The 27852-nt window shown below is 46.8% G+C and overlaps 2 protein-coding genes across 4 annotated transcripts in view; one reads left to right on the top strand and one right to left on the bottom strand.

Annotated features, from left to right (window-relative positions):
* PLAC9 (placenta associated 9) overlaps positions 1–27852 on the top strand; it is a 35163-nt gene that overhangs the window by 6431 nt on the left and 880 nt on the right. For 2 of the 3 annotated variants that reach the window (XM_075564209.1, XM_075564211.1), the window contains 2 exons: positions 8296–8381; positions 10191–10314. In XM_075564209.1, coding sequence (XP_075420324.1) covers positions 8296–8381; positions 10191–10314 — 210 coding nt within the window. Of the gene's footprint in view, positions 1–8295; positions 8382–10190; positions 10315–11058; positions 11181–27852 lie in introns of those variants that run through there. The other variant, XM_075564210.1, reaches the window with a different exon arrangement.
* The window catches only part of ANXA11 (annexin A11), a 53056-nt gene continuing 46374 nt past the window's right edge, over positions 21171–27852 (bottom strand). The window contains exons 8-15 of the mRNA XM_075564208.1: positions 27687–27777; positions 27446–27525; positions 27273–27329; positions 25687–25780; positions 24476–24571; positions 23409–23467; positions 23101–23223; positions 21171–21911 (exon numbers count right to left, since the gene is read on the bottom strand). Of these exons, the coding sequence (XP_075420323.1) occupies positions 21852–21911; positions 23101–23223; positions 23409–23467; positions 24476–24571; positions 25687–25780; positions 27273–27329; positions 27446–27525; positions 27687–27777 (660 nt within the window). The 3' untranslated portion in view covers positions 21171–21851. The remainder of the gene's footprint in view (positions 21912–23100; positions 23224–23408; positions 23468–24475; positions 24572–25686; positions 25781–27272; positions 27330–27445; positions 27526–27686; positions 27778–27852) is intronic.

The following is a 27852-nucleotide window of genomic DNA, read 5'->3' as shown; positions in this document are numbered from 1 at the left end:
CAGGACATCCTTGTTTGTAAGACAAGGATGCTCAGTTTGGAGAAGAAAAGCTCACACCGCTGGAGGGAGCGGAGGTAGAGCTGCTGTATTTTTTCCAGGGCATGTGGAGAGAGATTGATTCTGATTGAGTTTTATACTTTCTCCGTGTTTGGGAGTGTTCTAGTACATTATAACCCAGTGGATAACAACAACAACACAGTTTTCCAAAGTAGAAGCAATCTAGGTTCTTATATGGCCTCAGGGAGTAAAGTTGCCCTCCAGCCCTGACCTCTAATCAGTCTACCTGGAACAGGGAAGCGATAGACGAGAGAGAAATAAACACAGGTGTAACTGAGGGGATTCTTTGTTGCAATAAGTTCCTAAGTGTGCACTTGACTACTAACTTAAACCTTGGCGGTTTGAGACTGAAAAATAAAACCAAGCCAAACAAAACAGACTTTGAAAGAAACCGGGAGCAGGAGGCAAGGAGGAAAAGACAGAGCAGAGGTGTGAAGGTAGATATAGGTGAGCTTGGGTGAAAGAGGAGACATGGGTCTAGAAGAAGGCACTAAGGATAAAAGGAGGAGATAAGGATAGGGCAAGCAGTGGGGAAGTTTGATAAATTGTTTCAGTTGTTGCATGCAAAAATGATGCAAATCCCCACCCAATTCACACACGCACATTTTTTTTTTCTTTCTAAAAAAGGCTTGGCTGTTTAAACTCCCCAGAGGCCGGGCAGAAAAAAATCTTGCCAATCTGTTTTCATAAATATGCCATCCAAGAAAACCCTACTCTGAAATACATGGGGTTGATACAAATCAGAAGACCCTTGAGAGATAGCTTATGTTTTGGTTTCTTTGGATTTACAGCCTCAGGAACCCTGTAGGGTCTCCATGATATGGGACCAAAGGGTTGGTTGTTTGGGCTTTGTTGTAGCAGCTCAGCTTGGAGCCTAAGTGAAATGCTAACAGAATTTATTGGAGTGATATAGGTGAGGCCTCAGGGGGATCAGCAAGGCTCAAATCCAGTCCAGACTTGGAAAATAATTTAGGCCAGGGAAATTAGATACACCCTCTAAAGAGATAAATAAACAAATAAAGAAACAAATGTTCCTCAGAATCTGAGCTCTCTTTTGGGGTGCTCTGGGGACCCATTCCTGTTTCAGTCACAGCAGCTTAACATTCTGGAATTCTTCAGATAATCAGATAATACTGTTCTGCTTTAAAAAAAAAGAAAGAAATGAACCCCCATGTGGTTTTAAATAAATCACCTGTTTTTACCCGAACACATGTATTCTGTTATATTGACTGTGGTCAAAGCAGACGATGTCCGTGAGGATTCAGGAGCACCCCTGGGAAAAGCTTTTTAATCACCTTGCATGGACATCATTTGAGTAGTGAGCAGTTTCTTAGTGTTTGAGCTACAGATGCAAATGTTTTCTATGCTCACAAACAGTGGGGGCCTGTTCTTCCTGCAACAGACTAGCATCCAATGGTTCTGCCTCTTTAACTGGAGAAGTTGAGCCAGCATCCGCCTCCTTCCAGACCTCACCCAGCCATATATACCGCACCCTGGCCTCCCTTCAGGATACAAGCCAGGCCTGAGCCAGAGAAAACAGCTCAGCATCCAAGGTCCATTCCCAACTGGCAACCCTGGGACAGCCCACCATAGGGCCAGAAGGAAGGCAGCACTGGACAAGGACTGTTTGAGGCTTATCACAGCCGTGCGTGCGTCCACCTTTCATTCACATGCTGTCTCGTTTGACCTTGCTACCCAGTTCTGCTCCAAGAAGCAGCCCTCTCGTCACTCATTCTGTGTCTGCTTTTATAGCTACAAATCAAGGCCTATGGACAGGCTCAAGGAGCCCTGGTGGCACAGTGAGTTCAGTGTCACCAGCTGCTTCACAGGAAAAATATTAGGCAATCTGCTTCCATAAAGACTTAGAGCCTCAGAACTCCTATGGAGTAGGTCTATGCTGTCATATAGGGTTGCTGTGAGTTGATGGTAATGGGTCCAGGGTTTTGTTGTTGCTGTTGTTTGTTCTGTGGTAGACAGGCTCTGTACATCTCCAGCTGGTGGGTGAACTCCATCTTGAGGCAAAACCTCAGGCCAACCCCATCCACTTCACAGAGTGGGCAGCAGAGGCTTGAGAAAGTCTCCTGTAGCCAAGGAGCAATCAGTGACGGAGCCAAATTGAGAACTGGGGTCATCAGTGTCCATGGTCAGTTGTGTAGCGGTGCAGAGTGCTGTTCTGCCCAGATGTAAGAGATTTGTGCTGCTCAGCCCTCTCCAGGGATAGGTTTTAGGGCCAAGTTCGGCCTCATTGCAGATGTGGAGACAACAGAGTGTTTCGGGGCAATGGAGGGGACTAGCTTCATGTTGTTTGTGATTTACAAAGCTAGCAGATCCCCACTTGACTGGCAGGGCCTCATTGTTTCTTTTTGGCCTAAACTGGGGAAGGGCGTGGAGAGAAGAATATTTTACAGACTGGGAAAGAACAGAAAGGCTCTGGGGGAAGACTTGGCCAACAGCCCTGGTCAGAGCTTGCATGAACACACAGCCACGAGGGGAGCCCCTCTTCTCAGAACAGCCCTGCCTGTGAGTACAGCAAGTCTTGTCCCACAATTTTTCCCCTTCTCAGGATGAATACACCAGGTCTAGCAAATCATATTCACTTGAAGTTTACTTGGCCTGCTCCTCCTGCCAGCGGCCCACAGCCATGACCATAACATTGATGCTGTTACCTGAAACTGCTCCATTGCTAAAGGCTCAAATTGCAGTAATTGTTACAGCATGTTCCTTTTCTTGTTCTCATTGCCCCATCAAGGTCTCCCATCCCTTCATTCCTCTCTAGTTCCCCAAACTTACTGGCTCTCTCTCTTTCTTCTTGGCCTCTGTTCTACCTTATACCCCGAGCTCACTGATGAACCGACCATTGGATGCCTCAAGTCTCCCTTTCTTACTCACTGCAGCCTAAATGGTTTTGACTCCTCACTCAGTGAAAGTGAAGTGAAGAGTGACTACTGTGTCTCATCTGTTTAACCCTTTTCTTGCTGCTCGCTGTCCACATCATCCTCTGTAAAGCCTTTCTGACAGTACCTCTCTTCCTGTCCGGTTCACCAAGCTCCTCGTCAATTCTGATGCCCACAGATATCTTAGAGCCAGTGAATCGAGAAGCTGAGCTCTTAATCAGAGCAGTGAGACTTTGGGTGTGAGGATCGTTAGATGAGAAGAGAGGAACCACCAACATCAGGGAAGAAAATGGTGACTCAAAGTGGATCAGGTCTGTCCTAGAGCTACCACTTATTAGCTGTCCTACTTTGGACATACTATTTTTTAATCGTTTTATTAGGGGCTCATGCAACTCTTACCACGATCCATACATACACCAATTGTGTAAAGCACATCTGTACATTCATTGCCCTAGTCATTCTCAAAACATTTGCTCTCCACTTAAGCCCATGGCATCAGGTCCTCATTTTTCCCCTCCCTCCCCGCTCCGCACTCCCTTATGAAACCTTGATAATTTATAAATTATTATTTTGTCATATTTTTCCCTGTGTGACGTCTCCCTTCATGCACTTTTTCTGTTGTCCGTCCCCCAGGAAGGAGGTCACATGTAGATCCTTGTAATCAGGTCCCCCTTTCCAACCTACTCACCCTCTACGTTCACAGTATCATCACTCACACTGCTAGTGCTGAAGGGATCATCTGCCCTGGATTCTGTGTTTCTGGTTCCTATCTGTACCAGTGTACATCCTCTGGTCCAACCAGACTTACAAGGTAGAATTCGGATGATAGTGGAGGGGGAGGAGGCGGGGGAGAGGAAACATTTAGGAACTAGAAGAAAGTTGTATTTTTCATCATTGCTACATCACACCCTGACTGGCTTGTCTCCTCCCTGAGACCCCTCTGCAAGGGGATCTCCAGTGGCCTACAAATGGGCTTTGGGTCTCCGCTCTGCCCCTTATTCACTATGGTAAGATTTTTTGTTCTGATGATGCCTTATACCTGATCCCCTTAACACCTCATGATCACACAGACTGGTGTGTTCTTCCATGTGGGCTTTGTTGCTTCTGAGCTAGATGGCTGCTTGTTTACCTTCAAGCCTTTAAGACACCAGACGCTATATCTTTTGATAGTGGACATACTATTTAATCTCCTATGTACATTAATTTTCTGACACATAAATTGGGGTTCAATAAATGATTGAAAGCATTGGCACTGTGTGAAATAAATATAGTACTTGGTAGGTGTCATCACATGTTAGTTATTATTAACTGGTCATCAATGTCAATGCTGACCCTTGGTGGTGGTGTGGGGTAAGTGTTGGTCTGCTAAATGCAAGGTCAACCGTTCAAACCCACCAGCTGCTCTGATGAAGAAAGATCCTATGAAGATTTATAGCCTTGGATACCCTAGGGAGCAGTTCTGCACTGTCCTGTAGTGTTGCTATGAGTCAGAACTGACTTGGCAGCAGTGAGTGAATGTCAATGTTACCATGAAAACATCTCTACTATTTTGTCTTCCTATTGCTGATGCCTCGGGTCTGCGTTCTGTATTTCATAACCTGATCACTGCAGTAACCTCCTGTCTTCAAAGACCAAACAAAGCCAAGTCAGTTGCTGTCAAGTTCATTCTGACTCATAGGGACCTCCTATGCTTCGGATTGGAACGGTGTTCCATTGTTTTCAATGGCTGTGAGCTTTTTGAAGTAGATTGATATACGTTTTCTGAGGTATCCCTGGGTGGATTTGAAGAGTCACCTTTTGGTCGATAGCTGTGTTAGTCGGGTTGACTAGCCTCCCTGGCAGTCTAATTATGTCAGTAATTTTGTACCCAAAGCAGTACATTGTTTTGCATACAATTTATTATTTTATATTGTAGGTCTGTAATTCTTAAGAAATTACTTATTTTAATCTCTCTAGTAGACATTCCAGGTATGATAAACTTTAACCTCCCTGGCTGTCTAATTATGGCAGTAATTTTGTTCAGGGACTTCTCTGCAGCGTAATCCCAAGGGTGGCTCGGGGTTACTGCTTCTGACAGTTAACATTTACCCCGAGCCACCCTCGGGGTCACCGCCAGGCAGGCTCGAGAAACAAATCCAAAGACACCCATGTCGTGTGCATAAGAGAGAAATTTCTATACAAGAGCGATTGAACATGGAGAACACATCCCCGATCAAGCCCATCAGTCCGATATTAACCAGATCAAGTCCATCAGTCCGATATTAACCAGATCAAGTCCATCAGTCCGATATTAACCAGATCAAGTCTATCAGTCCGATATTAACCAGATCAAGTCCATAAGTCCGATATTAACCAGATGAAGTCCATCAGTCCGATATTAACCCATTTGTCCGATACCAATCTATAGAGTCCTCTTCAGACTCAGGAAACACATGCAATGACACCAAGTTCAGGAAGATCACAGGCGGGGGGGCGGGGCAAACTCTTGTGGATCCAGGGCCAGTAGAAGCATCTGAGCGTTGGCAGGGTCTCCACATGGCTCCCCCAGCTCCCAGGGCACGGGCTATATCAGCACAGCGCCACGTGTGGGCCAGTAGAGCGTCTCTCAGGGAGTGTCCCGTCTCCAACAAGCTATTTACCTCAGCGCCTCCACTTGAGGTCATCAAAGGACGACCTGATTGACAGGCTCCACCCCTTCACTCTCAGTCCTCATTGACAACAGATTGTGTAACTACCACAGTAGCTTAACCATGTGTGCCACTCACATGTCTCCAATCTGTTCTCTGTGTTTTGAACATTTGTATTTGACTATGTGACTCCTCTGTTCAAACAAATCCCCAAATAATCACTGTCATTTCTTCCCCTTTGGAATAAAGCCCAACAATCTTAAAACTGTAGTAACCACAATCTACCTCTCCAGTTTCTTTTATTATTATTATTTGTAATCATTTTAGGGGCTCGTACAACTCTTATCACAATCCATACACACATCCATTGTGTCAAGCACATTTGTACATTTGTTGTTGCCATTATTTTCAAAACATTTTCTTTCTACTTAGGCCCTTGGTGTCAGTTTCTCATTTTTTCCTTCTCTCCTTCACCCTCCCTCCCTCATGAACCCTTGATAATTTATAAATTATTATTTTTTCATGTCTTACACTGACTGATGTCTCCCTTCACCCACTTTTCTGTTGTTTGTCCCCCTGGGAGGGGGTTATATGTAGATCATCTTCCCCTTACCCTCCTGGTATTGCTACTCTCATTATTGGTCCTGAGGATTCCCTGTGTTTCCAGCTCTTATCTGTACCCATGTATGTGCTCTGGCTTAGCAAGATTTATAAAGTGGAATTGGGGTCATGATAGTGTGGGGGAGGAAGTATTAAAGAACCAGAGGAAAGTTGTATGTTTCATTGGTGCTATACTGCACCCTGACTGGCTCACCTCTTCCTTGTGACCCTTATGTAAGGGGATGTTCAATTGTCTACAGATGGGCTTTGGGTCTCCACTCTGTGCTTCCCCTCATTCACAATGATATGATTTTTTTCTGGGTCTTTGATGCTTAATACATGATCCCATTGATACCTCATGATCACACAGGCTGGTGTGCTCCTTCCATGTGGACTTTGTTCTTTTCAGCTAGATGGCCACATGTTTATCTTCAAGTCTTTAAGACCCCAGATGCTATGTCTTTTGATAGCTGGGCACCATCAGCTTTCTCCACCACATTTATTTGTGTACCCATTTTATCTTCAGCGATCGTGTCAGGAAGGTATCACAGAATTTCTGGTTAATAGAACAAAGTGTTCTTGGATTAAGGGAGTTATGTGAGTAGAGGACCAACGTCCGTTGGCTACCTTAATATTAAACCTATAAATATATGTACATGCATCTTTTTCCTATCGTTATATATCAATATATTTACACATGTAAATGCCTGTATTTAGACCTCTATAAATGCCCTTTGCCTCCTAGTTCTTTTCTCTATTTCATTTTACTTTCCCTTTGTCCCACTATCATGTTCGGCCTTCATTCAGGTTTCAGTAATTCCTCTTGGTTACATTGCCCTTGATCAAGCCCTACCAGGTCTCCTACACCCTCCTTGCCACTGATTTTGGATCAATTGTTAGTCCCTTTTCCCTGGGTTTGTTAACACCACTTCCTTTCCTCTGCCTCCCCCTCTCCTGTGTCCCCCTGGAACGGCTGGTCCCATTGCTTTATCCTCTGGATTGTTTATCACGCCTATCTTATCTAGATAGACACACAGAGACAGTAATAAACACCAAGAAAAGACAGAGCAAAAGAAAATAACCAAACAAAACAGCAACAACACTGACAACAACAAAAACAGAAAAGCCTATAAATAGTTCAAGGTCTGTTTGTTGACCCTTAGGAGTGTTTTCTGGTCAAGTGATGCGTGCCACGCCATGGCCCCAAAGTCTATTTTTGGTATTCCCCGAGTCTTCATTGCTTTGCTCCCCTTGCTGCTCTGTTGCACTGCACACCCTTACCATTTCGTCCCGGAGTGGTAGGGTCAGATTGGGCACAATTCCCACATTGTGCCTCCAGTGTTATCCCTCAAAGGGCTATGGGTCACTGAGGGATGTCATGTCTCATGGTGGGACCGGCCTATGGTCCTCTGTGCATTGGCTTCTCTGAGCAGGCATATCATCCTGGGGCTTGGTGGGCCAGGATGCGTTCCATTCTCTTTTCTTCCCTCTTCATTTGCTCCTGTGTGCTCTGATCAGAGGTGCCCCTCTCTCTGAACTGTAGCTTCAGTGCTGTCCTTTGAAGTGAATTCTTCTGGGGGGAAGGGGAGAGGGGGTGTCCATGTAGTTGGGATTGGGGCTGGCCCCACAGACCTCTCTATTAGTTCCCTGTTTCATGCCAGTATGTTGAATTCATGTCTTGGCACACTGGGTTGAAGTCTGATCCCTCTCTTCCTCTCCAGTGGTACCTCTGCAGTCTCATTCCCAACCCCATCATCTACTTTCTAGCAACGCCAGCTCTCTTGAGCCATGCGTGCTACTTTATGCTTCTTGATTACTGCACAGATCTTTGTTCTCCTTGCTGCAATATTTCCTCCTACACTACCCAGCTGACCCTTATCATTCACGAGGCAACTCAGGCATCACCTCCACGAGGAGGCCCACATGTGACTGTAGGTGACCATGGCTAAAGAGACACCCAAGTGATCAGGAAGGTACATACATGCTAACCCATACCTGAGAGTTCTTGGGTTCTGGTAACTGCTTCATGATTCCCTTCACTTGAGCCAGGGTTTTTCCCAAGTCGCTAGCTATGGTAAAACAGAAGGTCCATGGTAACCAGACTTGTCTTCCCACAGCTGCTGAACCCTTCAGCCCTTCCCAAGGAGACCCAAGCTGGACCAGTGGTTGTGACAGACATGGCCATTTAAACATCATTGAGGAGGTAATAAGGGTGCTCTGGGAAGGATTTGAAGCTTCAGGATCACTTGCTGACATCATGGGACTCAAACCTAACCTGATTTTGCAATGTCAGCAAATGATGGCCCCTGACCAACAAGTGAACGTCTTCCTATCCACCAGCTGTTAGGCTACCAGCTCCCAGTGGACACCGCTCCCCTGCAGCCTCGCTTTCCACCCAGTCAGATATCACGGACTAATTACAGAAAAGAGTGTAGGTGTTCCATCACTACCCTTTATTTTATGGTCATGATTTTTAAGACCTGGGTGCTGGGGAAAATTGAATCTTTATTTTCACAGACTTCTACCGACAACTTAGCCCTTCCCTTCATTATGAACATGGGGTAGCAACCGTAGTGGCATTGACTGTACTACAACTACAGCATCGATGAGGTCACAGATCATCTCATGGCACTAGAATATTGCAAGTAGCTAAAACTTGCACTGATACTCATCAGTATGCCAAATCAGAGTACTTATTGTACCTGATTTTACATCATGTCATTTAATGCATTAATAAATACATATATTATTACATTAAAATTTTAATTGTTAAAACATGAAGGTTTTAATGCAATTCGTGTGCTTTGTGATCCTATATGTTGTTTTTTGCATAATTATTCTAAAAGGGGAAAACATAGGTTTCATCAGATTGCTAACAGGGTCCATTTGTCAAAAACTCTTTTTTTTAAAATCACATAAAAACTCAAAAATCACTGTCATCATATCAATTCTAACTCATAGACACCCCACGGGACAGGGTAGAACTGCTTCTATTGGTTTCCATGGCTGTAAATCTTTACAGGAGTGGAAAGCCTCATCTTTCTCCTGCAGCGTGGCTGGTGGGGTCGAACTGCTGACCTTACAGTTAGCAGCCTAACTCAAAACCCACTGCATCACAGGGTTCCTCAAAATAATCCTTAATAGAAGAAGAAGCCCTGCTGGTGCATTGAGTGACAAGGCTGCCTTCTGCCTCATATGCGTGTGAAAGATGGGCATTAAATATGGAAGACCAAAGAGTAATTGATGTATTTGAATTATGGTCCTGGCAAAAGATGTTGAAAGTACTCCGGACTGCCAAAAGTACAGACAAAACGATTTGGAAGAAGTATCGTCAGAATGCTGTATTTTCTGGAAAGGATGGAGAGGCTTAACATAACAGCAACAACGTTGGGTCTCTATGAGTCAGAATTGGCTGAAAAGCAGTGAGTGAGTTTCTTTGTTGTCATAAGTATGAAATTAAAACTTACTGTTATGTGAGTTGTTAGGAATAGACTAGTTAACATGCTAAGTAAATCTGAACTATAAATAAATTATTTAGGTGGCAGCTAACAATACCAAGTCCTGTCATTTTTTTAAAAAGTAATTTTAATTTTATTTATTTTTGAAAATGGTTTTTAGTGGCACATACTCCAAACCCCAGACCTGTCCTTTGGGAGAGTTGCCACTAGAGGGCAGGACAGGAAAAGGAGTGTGAGCTTCCAGGTAGAGCAGTTCTGAAAAAGAAGGCCGGTATCTCAGAGTGGCTCAGCCACAAACCTGTGACAGTAAAACTAGTGCGTTTCAGAGCCAGAGTCCTGAGCAGCCTTAGAGAAGAGCCCTACACACTGTCATGTCAGGACAGGTTGGTGAGTCTAGATGAGGAGAACTTACGTTCTCGCTACACTCTGCTGGACCACGGGGTGTTCACTAGGATGCGGCTAATAAACTCAGGGTTCTTTCTGACCCGAAGGTCAGGGGTGAAGCTTGCAGCTTTCTTGTCCTTCAGTGTCCCTCTTCTTGTTGTTTTGAACAGACTGTGGAGAAGACAGTGGAGCACCTGGAGGCAGAAGTGAAGGGCCTGCTGGATCTGCTGGAGGGGCTGGCCTGGAACCTACCTGAAAGGCCCTTCAGCCCGGCCCCTGACCTCCTTGAACAGAGTGAGTGGCTTGGGTGGCAGAAATGACAGCTCTCAAAGATGAGGCCGGACAGTGAAGCAAGTAATGAGAGCGATAGCTGGTACACTGTCTGGGTGCCAGCTCATACGTAGGGACTGGTTTGGGCTTTGGACGAGGTAGGGGAGTGAGGGGGGAAGGACACCTTCCTTCCCCCATCCCCACCTCATGGTTACTGCAGTCCACGTCAGGTCATCCAAAGGGCCAGCCCCGTCATTTGAGTTCGGATTTCAGCAAAATCCCGTTGCCAGGAGGCAGCCTCCTTCACCAGCCACTCACAACTCAAGCTCACTGCCATTGAGTCGATTCTGACTCACAGCAACCCCAGTGCCGGGCAGACGAGAATTGCCTCCACGGGTTTCTGAGACTGCAAACCTTTGTGGAGAGAGAACCCCTCATCTTTCTCCTGAGGAGTGGCTGGTGATTTTGGACTGCTGATCTTGCAGTTGGCAGGCCAGTGTGTAACCCACTATACCATCAGGGTTCCGTCAAAACCTGCCTCTTTCACTAGCCATTTCTAATCCTCATAGTCCACCAATTACTATTCTCTCCCTTCTTGGTGTTCATTTCTGTTCCACCATAAAACTCTCAGGGAAGACCGAATTCCCACCGAGTAGGGAGAGGTGTAGCATAGGCGTTCCCAGGGACCGATGGATGGAATCTGCCAGGCACTGGGGCCCTCCCTCAGTGTCCCCTGGTGACTCCCTCAAGGCTGCCCTTGTCTTTCAGATCCTTTCTAAGCACAGATGGAAGCCTGGAGGTTGGCGGTACAATCGTCTCTGCTAGCAACGCCATCGTCCCCCTGCTTTCCCATCATTGCATGAAATAAAAGCACCTCCTTTGGCCCCCTTTTTGTCTGCAGCAGAAGGACCTCTGTAGCCCAGTCTACTCTCATGTGCTGAGGTGTGCATTTTCTCTAGGTTCACACTGGGAGGCCCCGGTGGTCTGCGCTTCAGTCATCTTTATTTACAGGAGCAGTTGGGGCAAGACTTCCTACTCAGTGGGACCACAAATGAGCACAGACATCACCTGCCTTTGAAACTACCTGTTACACAATCTTCAGGGAAAGTATCGCATTAAAGTTTTATTTCAAGTGATGTAGATTTCACATAACAAATGAACAATTTAAGCTGAAATTCCAGTGGCTTCTAATATTTCCACAATGCTGTGAAACTCTCATCACTGTCTAACCCCGGAACATTTGCATCATCCGAAACAGAACCGCTGGCCAGCTGGGAAAGTTGAGGTGGATCCCCATCCCCCCACCATTCCCCGGCAACCGCTAGTGAATTGCTTTTCTTCTTAGGGATTGCCTATATTGGGTATTTCATGTCCACAGAATCCATAATTTGCGGCCATTTGTATCAGACATCTTTCATTTACTATAATGCTTTCAAGATTCATCCATGACGTGTATAACAGTACATTACGTTTTAAATTAGAATATTTCATGACCTATACATACATTCAGTGATCTCTTCATGAGAGGAGGTATCCAGAAAGGGTCATGTCATCGAACTAATTGGTCTTAGATTGGGGCTAGAATTAAGTGTGAGCTCAAAATTCACTTCTATATCTGTGGTTTATATGTGTCTCTGGTTCATTTTAAAGGTCTCATTTTCACTTTATGGTAGAGAACTTCATAAATCATCCCCCTAGAAGATAGGAAACACTGACTGAACCTCTGTGAGTCCCACAGAAAAGCCAGCTCTGGGAAAATCTGACATTCAACCTGAAAACTGGGTGCTCCAAGATTATTTTTGATATTTTTTCTCTTCTCCGTATGTTTAAATTCTCTCTCTCTGTCTCTTTTAAATCCCTTTTCGCCCTGGAGAACCCAGGACTCAGCCATACAATCAGAACCTCTCTGGTTTAGGCCTCCCGGTATCAACTGCAATTTACCACTTAAAAAAGTAAATCATTTTATTGGGAGCTCTTACAGATATCATAACAATCCAGAATTCAATTAGATCAAGCATAATGGTACAATTGCTGCCTCCATCATTTTCAAAACATTTTTCCTCCTTGTATTCTTTGATGTCAGTCCCCTTTTATCCCCTCGATCACCCGCCCTACACCCCAGGAAACATTATCTTATGTATTATTATTCTTTGCCGTATGTGACACCATCCAATATATCCATTCGCCTGTAATTCTGTTATGCGTTCCCCTTGAATGGTGTTATACCGTCATCGTTGCAATTACCTCCCCTTCCTGCCACCTCCCTTCCCCTACCCTCGGAATCATTCCTCCTGTTACTGTTTCTGAAGGGCTTCTCTATCTTGGATTTCATGCATAGAATGATCTTAATTTTACAAATGGACATACACAGGTCTCACAAGATTAATGAGGTAAAACGAAGACCATAATAGTAGGGGGAGGAAGTATTAAAGAACCAGAGGAGAGTTAAGTGTTTCACCAGTGCTATACTGCATCCTGGACATACCATCCCTTCTGTGTGGCCCTTCTGTGAGGGACTGTCCAATTATCTTACAGGTGGGTTTTGCTACTTCACATCACTTTCATTGCGTTTTTGAACTTCTGATACCTATGCCCATCAACACCTCATGAACACACAGGCTGGTGTGCTTCCACCACGTGTACTTTGTTGTTTCCCTGCTACCTGGCCACTTGTTTAAATTCCAGCCTTTATTATTTTTAATCATTTTATTAGGGTTCATGCAACTCATCATAATCCATACATACATCAATTGTGTAAAGCACATTTGTACATTCATTGCCCTCATCATTCTCAAAACATTTGCTCTCCATTTAAACCCCTGGCATCAGGTCCTCATTTTTCCCCTCCCTCCCCACCCCCCCTCCCTCATGAACCCTTGAAAATTTATAAATTATTATTTTGTCATATCTTGTTCTATCCGAAGTCTCCCCTCACCCACTCTTCTGTTGTCCACCCCCCAGGGAGGAGGTCATATGCAGATCCTTATAATCCATTCCCCGGTTCCAACCCACCCTCCCTCCGCCCTCCCAGTTTGCCACTCACACCACTGGCCCTGAAGGGTTCTTCTGCCCTGGCTTCCCTGTGTTTCCAGTTCCTATCTATAGCAGTGTACATCCTCTGGTCTAGCCAAATTTGTAAGGTAGAATTGGGATCATGATAGTAGGGGGGGAGGGGGAGGGGAGAGGAAGTATTTAGGAACTGGAGAAAAGTTGTATTTTTCATCATTGCTACATCGCACCCTGACTGTCTCCTCCCCGAGACCCTTCTGTAAGGGGATGTCCACTGGCCTACAAATTTGCTTTGGGTCTCCACTCCGCACTCCCCCCCTCCCCACATTCACTATGGTAAGATTTTTTTGTTCTAATGCCTGATACCTGATCCCTTTGACACCCTGTGATCACACCGGCTGGTGTGCTTCTTCCATGTGGGCTTTGTTCCTTCTGGGCTAGATGGCTGTTTGTTTACCTTCAAGCCTTTAAGACCCCAGATGCTATATCTTTTGATAGCCAGGCACCATCAGCTTTCTTCACCACATTTGCTTATTCACCCACTTTGTCTTCAGTGGTTGTGTTGGGAGAGTGAGCATCATAAAATGCCAATTTAATAGAAGTATTCTTGCATTGAGGGAGGACTTGAGTGGAGGCCCAATGTCCTTCTGCGATCTTAATACTAAACCTATAAATATATGCACGTAGCTCTATTTCCCCATCCTCATATATAAATATATTTGCATATGTGCATGTCTTTATTTAGACCTCTATAAATGCCCTTTGCCTACCAGTTCTTTCCTCCATTCCCATTGACTTTCCTCCTGACCCACTATCATGCTGAGTCCCCACCAGGGTTTCAGCAATTCTTCTTGGTTACATTACCCTTGATCATGCTCTTCCAGGCCTCCCACACCTTACTCACCACCGATTTGGGTCACTTGTTCCCTTGGCCTTAGGTTTGTTAACACCACTATGTTTCCCCCCACCTCCCACTCTCCCATGTCCCCCCGAACTGTCGGTCCATTTTTTTTTCTCATCCAGACTACCTTATTTAGACAGACCTGCGGAGATGATAACATGCACAAAAACAAGACAGAGCAAAACCAAGCAACAATATACACCAAAACAACAACAAACCAATGACAAAAAACAAAACACAACAATTAAGAAAAGCTTGTAGTTAGTTCAAGGATTGTTTGTTGGCCTTTAGGAGTGTTTTCCAGTTCAATCTGTTGGGCACCATGCCCTGTCCCCAAAGTCCACCTTCAGTATTCACTGAGGACCTTGCTGCTCCATTCCCTTGCTGTTCTGTTGCACCTCCTTAATGTTCTGCCTCGGTGTGATTGGGTGAAATTCCCACAATGTGTCTCTGGTGTTGTCCTCTAAAGGGCTATGGGTCAGTGATGGGCATCACGTCTTATAGTGGGGTCCAGCCATGTGGTCCTCTGTGGACTGGCTCCTCTAATGGGGAACATCATCCTCACGGCCTGGTGGGCCAGGATGTATTCCACTCTCTCCTCCTCCCCCTTCATCTGCTCCTTTGTGCTCTGATCAGATATGTCCCTCTCCTGGAGCTATAGATTCAATGCTGTTCTTTGAAATAAATTCTTCTCGGGGGAGGGGCAGGTGTCCACTTAGTAGTTGGGGTTGGGGGCAGCCCCCCAGACCTCTCCACAAAGTTCCCTACTACATGCCGGCATGTTGCATTCACATCTTGGAGCACTGGGTTGAAGTTTGGTCCCTCTTTCCCTGTGGAGATATAAACAATACCCTTCCCTTGGGTGGGTTTGTATCCTGTGCCCCCGCTACCCATTTATTTATTTATTTTCCTTTCCTCACCTCCTTTTTAGATGTCTACCATGTGTATCCCTGTATTTGGTCTGGTCCCTGCCATATTACCTGGTCCTTACCCGAGGAATGTTTGTATACAGTAGCTCTTTCCCTATGCCCTCTTTGCATTTTTTAAAGCTTACCTCAGGGGACCTTGATTTCTTTCCATCCTTAAGCCAATGCTATATTGGGGTCTGTTTTCTCTTTGTTGCCCTCTGGGTGAGGTTGTTCTATATGGTGGTCTCTTATTTATGCTTGGTGAGTGTTGTTTTCTTGCCCACACTGGGTCGGCAAGGATCTTTCGTAGGGCTGAGTTTTTTCTAACGTAGTTTTTGAGTTTTCCCTTGTCTGGGAAGACTCTTACTTCTCCATCTATCTTGATCGATAATTTGGCTGGGTAGAGTATTCTTGGGTTTGCGTTGTTTTCCTTCAATTTTTGGAATATGTTACTCCACTCTCTCCTCTTCATAGTTTCTGCTGATAGGTCTGAGTATATTATTATTTGGGAAACTTTATATGTGATTGCTTGTTTTTCCCTAGCTGCTCTCATAATTTTCTCCTTTTCCTCAAAGTTGGATAGTTTAACTACTATGTGCCTTGGTGACCTCTTCTTGGGATTCAGTCTACCTGGTGTTCTTTCAGCGTCCTGAATGGTTGCCTAGTTTTCATTCATTAAACTGAGGAAATTTTCCTCCAAAAGTCTATTGTTGTAGATGACTTCTTGGTTGTCTTCCTCCGGTAAGCCAATAATTCTAATGTTGTTCCGCTTCATAGCATCAGACATAGCTCTTAAGTTTTTTTTTCAGTTTCTCTGATCATCTAATTAGATTTTTGTTTACGTTTGCTAAAAGTCTGCTTGGCTGTCCTCCTAGTCACTGATGCAGTTCTCTGCTTCCTCCAGTCAATTCTTGTCCACATTTCTGCTAGTTTTTGTTATCTCCTCCTTAAGCTCCTGTATTTCCCTTTGGTGTATGTTCTTTATCTCCCCTATCATTTCATCCTTTTTCTGTAGTTTCCCTCATATCCTGTATGACTCCAAATAGCATTGTGAAAATTTCTTTCTGTGGCAGCTCAATGTCTGCTTTTTCTATGTCGTTATGTTCAGGACATCTTCTGCCATTGCCTTTTGTTTTTCCTGGTTATTTCATTGAGGTCGTTGGGACTGATGGCTGTTTGCGTTGCATTTAGAGGAGCCAGGTGCCATTTTCCAGGGAGTCGAAGAGCACTGGCTCTCTCTGGGAGACTTGTAGGAATGCTTCTTCGAACTGCCTACAGCTAATTTCACTATGGAATTAACCTACCACTTTATCTTCCTGTGGCTTCCCTCTCTGGGGAGTGACCCAGGAGGCTGGCGGGTTGACTGCTTTGGTGTTGCGGAGGTAGGCCAGAGGTTCCTGCAGCAGCTTGGAATGTTGAGGAGTGTTGGCCAAGCTACTTTAGGACCCCAGGCACACAGGCAGGAATTCCCCAGTAAGAAGTTGGGCAGAGTATCCCCTTGAGGTCAGCAGGGCTCACTACAGAGGGTGGAGCTCACCTAGCTGGGTGTGGCACAGGCATAAATGCCCTAGGCTAAGGGGAGTGGTCGGAGGTCAGCAGTGGAGTGTGAGAGAACAGGAAAGAGACAAAGAGGAGAAAACAATTAAGAAGTAAGCCCGCTGAGCCTGTGGGGATACAGTGAAGAGAGGGAAACAAACACAACAATGTAGCTGAGTCCAGGTCCCGCTGGACTTAAAGGTTAGTCCCTGCCCAAGGAGGTGGGTGGCAGCAAGCTGTGGCTATGTTAAGAAAAAGCCCCTGTACAGCCCTCCAAGACTGTGGTCCGATAGAGAGAAGAGATGGAAATAAAAGTAACAGTGTAGCTGAATCCCGATCCCTGCCCCTGGAGCTGCAAGGGTCCAGTCCCTGCCCCGAGGCAGGCAGTGGCAAACTGTGGCTGTATTGAGACCAAGCCTCCCTACAGGCTCCAAATGGTCCCGGCTCCAGCAGAGACAGTGGTGGGGTCAAGGTCAAGCCCCATCCGGCTTCCACTGAGGTAAGCCAAGTGCCCCCAGCCCCTCAAAACCCCCATGGATCTGTGTCTACATATCTTTATGATGCTCCTCCTGTGTTCCAGCAGTGTTGAATTCCCCTCTAAGCAATTCTCCTGGGCTGAATTCTGCGGAGTCCCTCTGGTATGTGTCACTCTGTCGCCATCTTCCCGAAAGTCAAATTCCAGCCTTTAAGACTCTGGATATTAAAGCTTTTAGTAGGTGGGCACCATCTGCTTTCATCACATTTACTTAAGCGCCCATTTTGTCTTCAGCACATTATTAGAACAAACCGTTCTTGTACTGAGGTAAGATTTAAGTAGAGGCCCAAAGTCCATCTGCTTCCTTATTGTATTTATATATACCTATCTTTATATATTAACATATATTTATACCTATATATAATTTTTACTTTCTTCCTCTTTTTCCTTTCCTCCTGCCCCACTATAATGTTACCCATCATTCACCTCTGAAAAATACCTCTAGGATACCTTTCAATTGATCAAATACAACCAGGAACACTGCACCTGCCTCACCATCAATTTTAGATCCCTTGATATTTCCCTGTCCTTGTTGTTACTTGCTCATTGCTTCTCCCACCTCCCCGCCCCTCACCTCTTCTCCTATGTCCCTCAGGAACCATTGGTCTGTTGTCTTTGGGATTGCCTATCTTATATAGATGAACACCAAGAGGGGGAAAAAAAAGAGAGACCGTACATATAGTTCTAAGTCTAACTGTTGTCCTGACCCAGAGTAAACGAGTGTTCCTCTGTTAAATAGTGAGTAGGCCGTGTTAAAATCTATTGGTCCAATCCCCCTTTCTTTTGGGGATCCATATTCCACGACCCACTTACCTAGTAGCACTAATACCCTTTTAGTTCTCGGCATTCATGTCTGAGGGGCCCTCCTTCTACAAGACCCCAGTGCTCTTCCAGCAGTCAAGGATGGAGCTGTCTAGTGCCCCACCCCTACCCATTACACCTTTAGACTTTCTGTGTGGTCGAATATCCACCAACCAGTTCAGATGAGGTGCCAAGTGCTGTCCCCTGAGGGAGAAGTCTCCAGTCATGCTTCCTCGGGGACTTCCTGGCTTAGCTCCCATTGCTGGTCTGTTGCACTCCTCTCTTGGTTTGCCCCACGTGGGCAGGTCAGACCAGCCGCACTCCCCAAACTGCATCTTCAGTGTTGTCCTCCAGAGCGCTGTCATCTAAGGAGGGGATGTCATGTTTCCAACTGAGGTCGGCCCAGCAGTCCTCTCTGTGAACAAGCTGCTCGGAGCAAGAACCCACCCTCAAGGCTTGGTACACCGGAATGAGGTCTGCTCTCTCTCTCCTTTTCTTGTGGAGACATAAAAAACATCCTCCCCATGTCCTCCCCCAACCCCCTGTGGGCCGTAAAGGCATAGGGGGCAGGGGTGGGATTTGAAAATTTCTTTCTGAAGAGATGCTATTTGCATTTCTTTAATTTTTTTTCTTTTTATAATGTACGCATCATTGTGTTTGGGCTGGCTCTTGCCAGAGTATCTGGCCCTTGGCCTGGGAACTGTGTAGTAGGTACATTTTCCCCTGTGCCTATTCTGTTGTTTGAACTGGATGCATGTTTTATTTGTCCTTTTGTGCTTGGCTAACTTTGCTCAGCATAATATCCTCCAACTTTTCCCACAAGACAAGGTGATTCATCACTACTTTATAGGGATGCATAGTACTCCATTGTGCATATATATCAGAGCTTTTAAAATAAAAAAAATCATTTTACTGGGGACTCGTACAACTCTTATCACAATCCATACATCCATGCATTGTGCCAAGCACATTTGTTGCCATCATCATTTTCAAAACATTTCCTTTCTACTTGAATCCTTGTATACCAGAGCTTGAGTTAAATAGACTGCTGTGCTATCTTGTAGTATTAGCTGATACCTTGGCTCAGAAGGCTGCTAATTTTGAGACAATTCTTTAAGACCACGGACATTATTTTTTCCGATAGCCAGGCACCAACTGATTTACCCACCACACTTTGTGACAGCACCCATATCTTCAATGAGGACAAGTATACGTGGGGCCATGTCAAGGAGTTAATTTTTCTTTGGTTAGGTCTATGATTAAGTGTGGACTCAAAATTCCATTCATGTATTCATGGTTTTTGTATGTCCCTAGTCTACTTCAAAGACATTATTTTATTGGGGAATATTATAAATATTCCCCAGGGGGTACATGGTAATTATTGATATTATCATTAATTTAGCCAATAGTATAAAATTTTAAATAGTATAAAATTTTAAATACAGTTTAGGAAAGGGAAGAATATATGGATATCTTTTTAGACTAAAATACATGGATTGTTGACTTGTACAGGTTAAGAACTTAAGTGGCTGGACACAATTTCTGCATATTAGTAAGGTTGGAGACAGGGGAAAACTTTCATTAACACTCACCTAGGCAGAACTGCCTGCTGGACTAAGGCATGTCATACAAAAAGCAGAGTGGGCAAACAGTAAATCCATGCAGCCAGTTGGTTCCATTCTTCTCAAGGTTATCCAGTTTGTTATGGCCCATACTGTTGAATGCCCTAGCACAGTCAATGAAAAACAAGTGAACTTCTCTCCAATAGTCTGTTTGAGCCAAGATCCATCTGACATAAAAACTATATTCCTTGTTCCACGTCCTCTTCCGAATCTGGCCTGAATCTCTGGCAGTTTCCTGTCAATCAATGGATTGCTGCCACGATTATTGGATGATCATCAGCATAATTTTACTTGCATGTGTTATCGATGATACTGCTGTAGAATTTGAGCATTCTGTTGGGTCACCTTTCTTTAGAATGGGTACAGATATGGATCTCTTCCAGTCAGTTGGCCAAGTCTCTGTCTTCCAAGTGTCCTGGCAGACAAGGGAATGCTTCCAGTGCTTCATCAGCTTGTTGAGACATTCCATCAGTTTCTCTTACAGACAGCATTGTACTTCAAGACTGAGTTTGCAGTGTCACTTCTGACAATGAATGATAAATCATACTATGTTCTGATTCAAAATGGCTTTCACTTCATTCATGCTTAGGATATTCGTCTATGTGTTCCATTGCATTTTTGACCAGTTCCAATTGACCTACCTTCCTACTCTGCATGTTCCAAGTTTCCATCATTAGAAGCATTGCAGCTGTTTCTCCTTAGCTTGAGTTGTGCCCTATCGGGAAATGACGATCCGAGAGCTCGCCTCTTGCAGGCTTTACCCTACTGAGACTTGGGCCACCATCGTCTGCGCCACCGCAGAAAAGCAGCTGTCCCTCGGTCACACTTCCTCTGCCTTCCAACTCAAGTCGCACACCCTCTGGCACGATTCCTGACAAGGCTCTGCTTCCACTGACCAGGCCTTTGGTGTCCAACGATGTCTGAGAGCTGCACATGAGGTTTTCAGTAGCTACTTACTCCGAAGTGGGCAGCTGAGTCCTTCGTGATCTGTTCTGAAGTCTGAAGCTCTGCAGAAACCTGTGCACTTCGGTGACCCTGCTGGCATTTGAAATACCAGTGACAGAGCTTTCCGCATCACAGCCGCACACACAGCCAGCGCAGCACGGCGACCTGACTAGTGGTGGGCATGACACAATAGTTCCTAGAAATACCTCTTCTGTAGTCTTCTCAAATACCACAGCCACACCATAGACACCCCAACAAAGAACCTGCCAGAGACCACACACAGCTGGGATGCGGCCTTTAAGACCAGATGCTCCCAAAGAGGCCTTATACCTCTCTGAGTTAGTTTTATTCTGTCTGCTCCCTGCTTTGTGGCCTGGCCAGGAGCCCACGCCCTTCTATACCTGGATGAAGGGCCACACTATACCTCCAGTGGACTTCGCTGTGCCCTCACTGGACCAAGAGCCCGGTCCTTCAACCTCAAGTCCCTGTAAATGAGCTTATGTAGAGGTTCCTGAGTACAAATTTCTGCTTGTAAGAGTTTTCATTGGCTACTTGGCTTGAACTCCTGAGACGCGGGGCGGAAATCGCAAAGCAGAGGAAAACAAACTGGCACCAGGAAAAGATTTCAGAACATTCCAAAGTTGGCTGGCTTTAATTTGGGAAAAAGGATTTTAGCTACAGACATTCAAATTTAAGGCACATTCCAAAATACAAAAACCTCTGTCACTGGCAAGGACCTGGCTTTCTCCTAACAGTTTCACTGGGAGACGAGACAGGTGACTTTCTTGTCTTTCTTACTTCTCTAGAAAAGGAGTGAGTTTGGCAATAGCAAAACACCTGCCGCGTACTCTCCAGGTGCAAACAGTACCTCTTGACAGTCCTCCTTCTAATTCCTTCTGGAGGAAATGGCAGTGCAACCAATCTCTCTCACCGGAAATGTAGATGTAGCTAATCATCTGGCAAGTAATGTATAAAAATACGCTTCCAAATAGAAATATAAAATTACTGAATGCAAATGAAACCAAGAGTCGCAGCCACGAGTAAAAGAAATGGCTGCTTGAAACAGGAGAGGAAACATCTACTCGAGCAGCGAGCGGCTGTGAGGGATGGGGAAGGAAAGAGCTTCCCGAAAGAGCTCTGAAGGAGCCCGGTCCTTCCGCGTGATTTGTGGGCCAGGAGAGGGGGTGCAGGCTGGGGTAGAGGCTCTCGGGCTGCTCCACACTAGGACACCGCTGGGGTTACTTTTGGCCTTTTCCTCGCATGACTATTGGCGGCAGGTGAGCAGGAATGGCCACCAGGCACCGTCAGTCATTGCCACCACAGAGCTTGAGCAGAATCTTCCGGTAATCCCCCGAAGTGTCGCCCTGCCCGTGGAAACAAGGAATACATCAGTGAAGGGAAGCACCTAACTTTAGACGTTCGACTTCGGCTTTTCTTCGCCCTGAGTTCTCTTACAGAAAAGCAGGCCTCGCACTCTGGGGATTTCTCACTGCCCTAGTCCTACAGTGGGTGAGATGTTCAGACCCAGAGCTGTGTTCCCCACCACCCCAATTCAAAAATGCAGAAGCTGAAAGACATAAACATAAAAAAAACACAAAACACAACAAAAATACCTTAAATCAGGGTTAGCCAATATAAATTGGCCATTTCCTAAAGCATGTGTCTTGAGCTACATGGGAATTACGCCATGACGCAGCGTTAGCTCCTCTGCAAGGGTTGTCACCAATCAATGCGAACAGCAAAGGCAAGCACCATGAGGATTCCGGTGTTCACACGGATGCTTCCTCTCTCCTGCAGCCTCACTGAACACTGGAACTGCAGGCCAGGCTAAGTTCATGTCTAATCACTTCCTGCTACCCCGAACCCCGGGAGAGCAAGCCTCGTGCTTCCCCAGTGCCCACTGGCACACCAGGGATACTCTGGAAACAATCCAGTTCTCTGCTATTGTCATAACTGGGGGCCAAGCTAAGCTAACAATAACATGTATACGAAGCAACATATTTTCCAGGAACTTCCTCATTCAGGATGCACAATCTTCACAGGGGGGAACCATTACTGTCCCCATTTAAAAGATGATGGGACTGGTGTTTAGGAGACTGTAGATCAATTGGCAGAACATCCACAACTGGATTCCAAGCGAGACAACTCCAGAGACAGCTCCCAGTATCTCAAGTGCCTTCCTCTGCCACCTCTACCATGAAGCAGCAGCATCACTGAGCCTGAGGACTTGAGTTCCCGCCGATAGAACCCAGAATCATGGGTGGCGGGACACTCAAGTCAGGCACCAACTAAGGTGGCGGAGAGAGCCTGCTCTCTGTTCACAGAGCTGTGGAGGATGTAGGGTGGGTCAACAGCAGGGTGCAAGACCAAGCTTGTCTTTAAAGAGCTTAAGGTCTGTTTGGGTGCTATAAGACAAATGTAAACTTGATTTTACATTTTATAAATACAAGATTGTAGTATGTGGCAGACAAGGCTTGGACTGGAGGGAGAGGGAAATGGCCAGGAGGTCCACAGGGCAAGTGAGAGGGCAAGCAGCAGCCCGGAAGTCCATACCGAGATATCGTGGTACAGCGACTTGCCATACATCTTCTTGTACGCTGCTCTGATGTCCAGGAGGTCAATCTCACTTCGAGACACCATGATGCGGATCAGCGTCCGGTCCTTTGTTCCTGCTCCCTAAATAGAGCCCATCCCAGGGCATAAGCAAGAGCCTTCCACACCTTCTCCACCCGGACACTTTGTTTCCTCCTGTACGCCCCAGGGCTAAACGTGTGCTTCTCCAAGGTTGTCTGGCCTTAACCCAATCCCTGCCCTAGCAGACTGAGCCTCCCCTCTGCCGGCCCCAGGGAGTGCTCACATACCCTCATGGCCTTGTTAAGCCTTTCAGCAAAGAAGGCTGGGGTATTCTTGAGGCATTTCACTAGAAGAGAGAAACACAGCATGATCAGATCTACAGAAGAATGTCAGTCCTGGTGTTATGGGGCATACAAATGGAGTCGTAGGAGGTTCCAATGTCAAACCCATCACGGCATCCATCTTCCCCGCCCTCTCCAGGCTCAGCTCAGGATCACATGAGCTAGGTTCTTTGGAATTAAAATATGTAACCTCTCTCCCAGCAACCAAGGTGGAGGAAGGGTCCAGAGAGGAGTCGGGGCGGGGGGGGGGGGGGGGTTTAAAAGATGATGGGAGCAGTAGGGAGAAAACGTAAAGGTTGAGGAGAGACCATGTAGGCTGCTCAGGCAGGGAGGGGATCCTCAGAGATATAATGCCTCTTGCGGAGAATGAGACTAAGCAGAACACGGTTTCCCCAGAGTTCTCAGCCTAGAAGACCTCCATGATCCACCATGAGGGGCACACAGGGAAAGGAGGATCATGTTTACATGCTTCCCACTCAGAAAGCTCCAAGAAACAGTGAAAATGTGAAAACTGTCATTCTTTCACGTGGCTCTAAGGAGGGACTGCAGGGACGGACTATAGGTGGAAGAAGGTACAGGAACCAGGAGCCTGTCGGGCACTGCCCTTAGAGGGTATGTGCACTGGCAGGGGCACCAGTCCAGCCTGCGGGCTAAGTTAGCTCTCCTTCGCATAGGCCTGCATTATTGTGCCGAGTAGCCATCTTGCCATGCATTTCTGTCACTAGCTTCAGACAACTGCCCGCAGGGCTGTATTTTTAGAGAAAATCTGGCATGATCTGAGTCATACTCCTCTGGAAGAAAAGCTGGATGCTCTCCCGTGGATACCTATGCAGAAGCTCTCTTCCTTGGAACTGAGCATGGAGTACAAACAGGAGGCCTCTGCGCCAGCTAGAGGCTCCAGTCCACAGTGATCCTGGGAGAAGTCTGACCCAAATGGAGTGAGCCACCTCGGACCCTCTGGGCTTTGCCACTGCTCCTGTAGGCTGTGGGCAAGGCAAATCTGAAACACCTACCTACGGCCAGCATGCCCTGCTCCAGGTCCCCAGACATCTCTCGGCAGATGCTCTTCTCAATGTCCCGACCTGTCATCCGCTGGTACTCGTTAAAAACTAATGGGGAACCAGAAGCAGCACACAGTAAAGATGCCTCTGCTCAAGACACCAGTTGCCCCTTCCCGGAACCCACTCTCCCACTCCACTCCCAGTGCTCTGGACAGCAGCCTGACAAGACGGGCCCAGCCCTCCAAACCCTGCACCCCAGCAAGGTATGTGTACCCTCAACCACCCACTGCATCTTGTTCACTCTTCCTTACTCGGTCAGCCTGCTTGCCGGGCTCGACCTCGATCCCCGGCAGGGCCCGCTCCAACTCCAGTATAATCTCCCTTTCTCCTCCAATCCCAACCCCATCAGGGCCCCTCCTACTCCTCTATCACTTTAGCCAGTTTTGCCTCCACCTTAGTGGAAGCCAGCTGCTTCCCCAGCATCTCAAACATAGCCTGTCTATCAAGGAGCTCAACTTATAGTTGGTAAACGACTAGAGAAATAAACAAGTGGTAAACAAAAATTCCGTCTCAGTGCTCTCAAGCATGTGAGAGGCTTTTTGATGGCTGGTTTTTCAGGAGAATACCTGAAAAGGTCTGCCTTCTGAGGTACCTCTGGGTGGACTTGAACTGCCAACCTTTCAGTTAGGAGTTGAGCACCTTAGACATTTGCACCACCATCCAGGAACTCCTTATTTTTATTATACTTATTTCTTATGCCACACTTTGAGCAACATTGGATTTGGTGCTCACCGGCTGGGGGGCGGGGTACTCTTATCTGCACTCTCCTCCATTCTAAAGACCCCTCCCTTTCCTTCCTGCAGGAGGTGATTAGGGAAACTCAGTAAACCTAGGCCTGGATCTTCTTTTACACTTTTGGAGGCAGCAAACCCCAAACCTAAACCAAACTCGCTGACTGCATCGAGCTGATGCTGACTCAGAGTGACTCTACAGGACAGAGCGGAGCCGCCCTCGGTGGGTTTCCAAGAACAGGAGAAAGCCCCCCCTCTCGCACGGAGCAGCTGCTGGCTGCAAACTGCTGACTTTGTAGCTAGCACACCGAGGCATACCCAGGTCCATGCAGAGCAGAAAAGTCACACGTTCCTGCTAAGATTAGCTTCCCCACACTTGTTTACTTGTTTACTTTGGTCTAACTGGCCCAGGGAAGCCTGCGACATCCTTACCTGCCACAAGGTGAGCTCGGCTCCGGGAGCACAGAACTGCGTTGAACTTAGACTCATCTGTTCCCAGGCGGTTCTCCCCAGCTGCATACAACTCCTGGTCAGAGGACAAGACAGGCATGCCGTGAGGTCCCTGCCTCGACCGCCTGCTTTCGGCTGTCTAGAAAGCACCTTGGGCAGTCTCCTGGCCCTGCGTGCCTGGGGGAAGGCAGTGGGAGGCAGCACACTGATGTGGGAGCTGTGCTTGTTGAAGGCCTGCTGTGAGACATTCATGGACCAAACTGGACACCCTGCACTCCACACACTCCCCTTAGGAAGTGACACAGGGTTCTGAGAGCTCTGGACCAGGAGAACCAAGGTACAACCGGGTTAGTCAAGAACCCATCAAAGGGAGTGCTGCTGCAGGAAAATGGGATAAGAGCCCTGGGTCGGAGTTCTAGTTCTGCTAACAACTGGCCCTGGACCTCTCAGCAGCTCACTGCCTTCTCTGAGCTTCAGTTTCCTCATCAAGAGAACAAAAGGCTGAGAAGAATCCTCTCTTCCTAACAGGGGGACGTTCCAATGTGGTGGTCCTGTTCCAATGTGGTCACGAGACCAGTAGCTGACCCTCAGGCAGGGGGCAGGACCCTCAGCAACAGAGCAGGGGATCAGTGGGGAGTTCTGCTGCAGGTAGAGCTACTAGGTACACCCATCTCCATCTCTCCCCAATGTCATGGGTGTCCAATGCCAATTGGAATACTGCCGTCTAAACTCACTAGTGGGAAACCCAAACTCCACCAGAAAGAGGCAGAGCCCAGATGCCTGGAGAAAGACAGAATATGAGCATTAAGATTTCCCCCTCTCATCAAAAGCTTCACAGGCAAATGCTGCTTGCCCCTTCAAACACACGGACACATGCAAGCAATCACAGGATAAGCACTGAGTCATATGAAATCCCACATCCGCAAATGTGCTCGGCCAACTGTTAAAATATTCCGCATCGCACAAGTTTCCTCCTATACGTGTGGAAACTGAGACCCAGAGAGCCTGGGTGATATGATCAAGGACAAGCAGCAGAGCAGGGCTGACATTCACAGCATCCCAAGCCGTTTCCTTATCCACTACCCTTTCCACCTCGGAGACTTTTCCTCATAAAGCAGGTCAGTCAGTGGTACCTGTGGTAGTTACAGACCTTCATGTCAAAGTGCAGGGGTGGTAGTCAACCTGTCAATCAGGTCACAGCCTGATGGTGCCTCCTTGTGGGCGTGGCTTTCTCATGAGGAGGGAACCTCCCTCTTTCTGTCTGCCTTCCCCATCCTGCTGACGGACCCTGATGGCTGTCAGAGCCCAGGGGTGCTTCATCCACTGACACTGGATCCACACAACTTTGCACCTACCAACCTGCGATCTTCCTGCATTCTGCGTCATTGCTGTGACTGTGTGAGTCTGAAAGGGGACTCGCAGAGTTGGACTGGAATGTTGTCTTGATATACAATTACTTCTTGATAGAAAGCTCTTCCTTACACACGTGTCACTGGATTTCTCTAGTCAACCCAGCAGCTACCTGGATGAGAAAGCCCAGTGGGGTGCCCAGCAGGGCGGTCACTCACCTGGACATCTCTCTGGACAAGTGACAAGTCTACATTTGTGCTCTCATCTCGGTTTCCCTGAAAGAACAAAGGTGGCATGGTCAGGCCCAGTCCACTCCTCAGAGCGGCCCCCCTCTTCTCCCACTCCCTTTAGTGTTATTCAAGGCCCCCCAAGTCCTGAGGTGAGAGAGTACCTGAGAAAGGGAGACGAGGAGCCGCTGGAAGTGCCCTGATGTGTCGTTCCGAATGGCTTCCTCCAGCGTCTTTTTGAATTCTGAATGGGGGAGGTACAGGGAAAGTCTATTTGCAGTCCCTGGGTGGAGCTGTAGACAGTCCACAGTGGGCATAGGAAGGAGTGGGACCCAGCCGGCCAGAGTCCAGGGAACAGATGGATCTGTACAGCACAGTCCCTGGGAGACTTGCAGGCTGCCCCACCTGTTTTGTAGGCTTTGCTCAGCTCCCGGATGTGTTCATTGCTTCGGGAGGCCAGGATCTCAATCAGACAAGCTTCATCAGTGCCAGCTCCCTGCAGAAACAGAGAACACAACCAATCATAGGCTCTCAGCCTCTCCTCACAGCACCCAGGATAGAAAACAGATGC

Source organism: Tenrec ecaudatus, chromosome 12, assembly GCF_050624435.1.
Source record: "Tenrec ecaudatus isolate mTenEca1 chromosome 12, mTenEca1.hap1, whole genome shotgun sequence".
Lineage (NCBI taxonomy): Eukaryota > Metazoa > Chordata > Mammalia > Afrosoricida > Tenrecidae > Tenrec > Tenrec ecaudatus.
The sequence above is the reverse complement of the archived record's forward strand: the minus strand, read 5'-3'. Positions and strand labels throughout refer to the sequence as shown.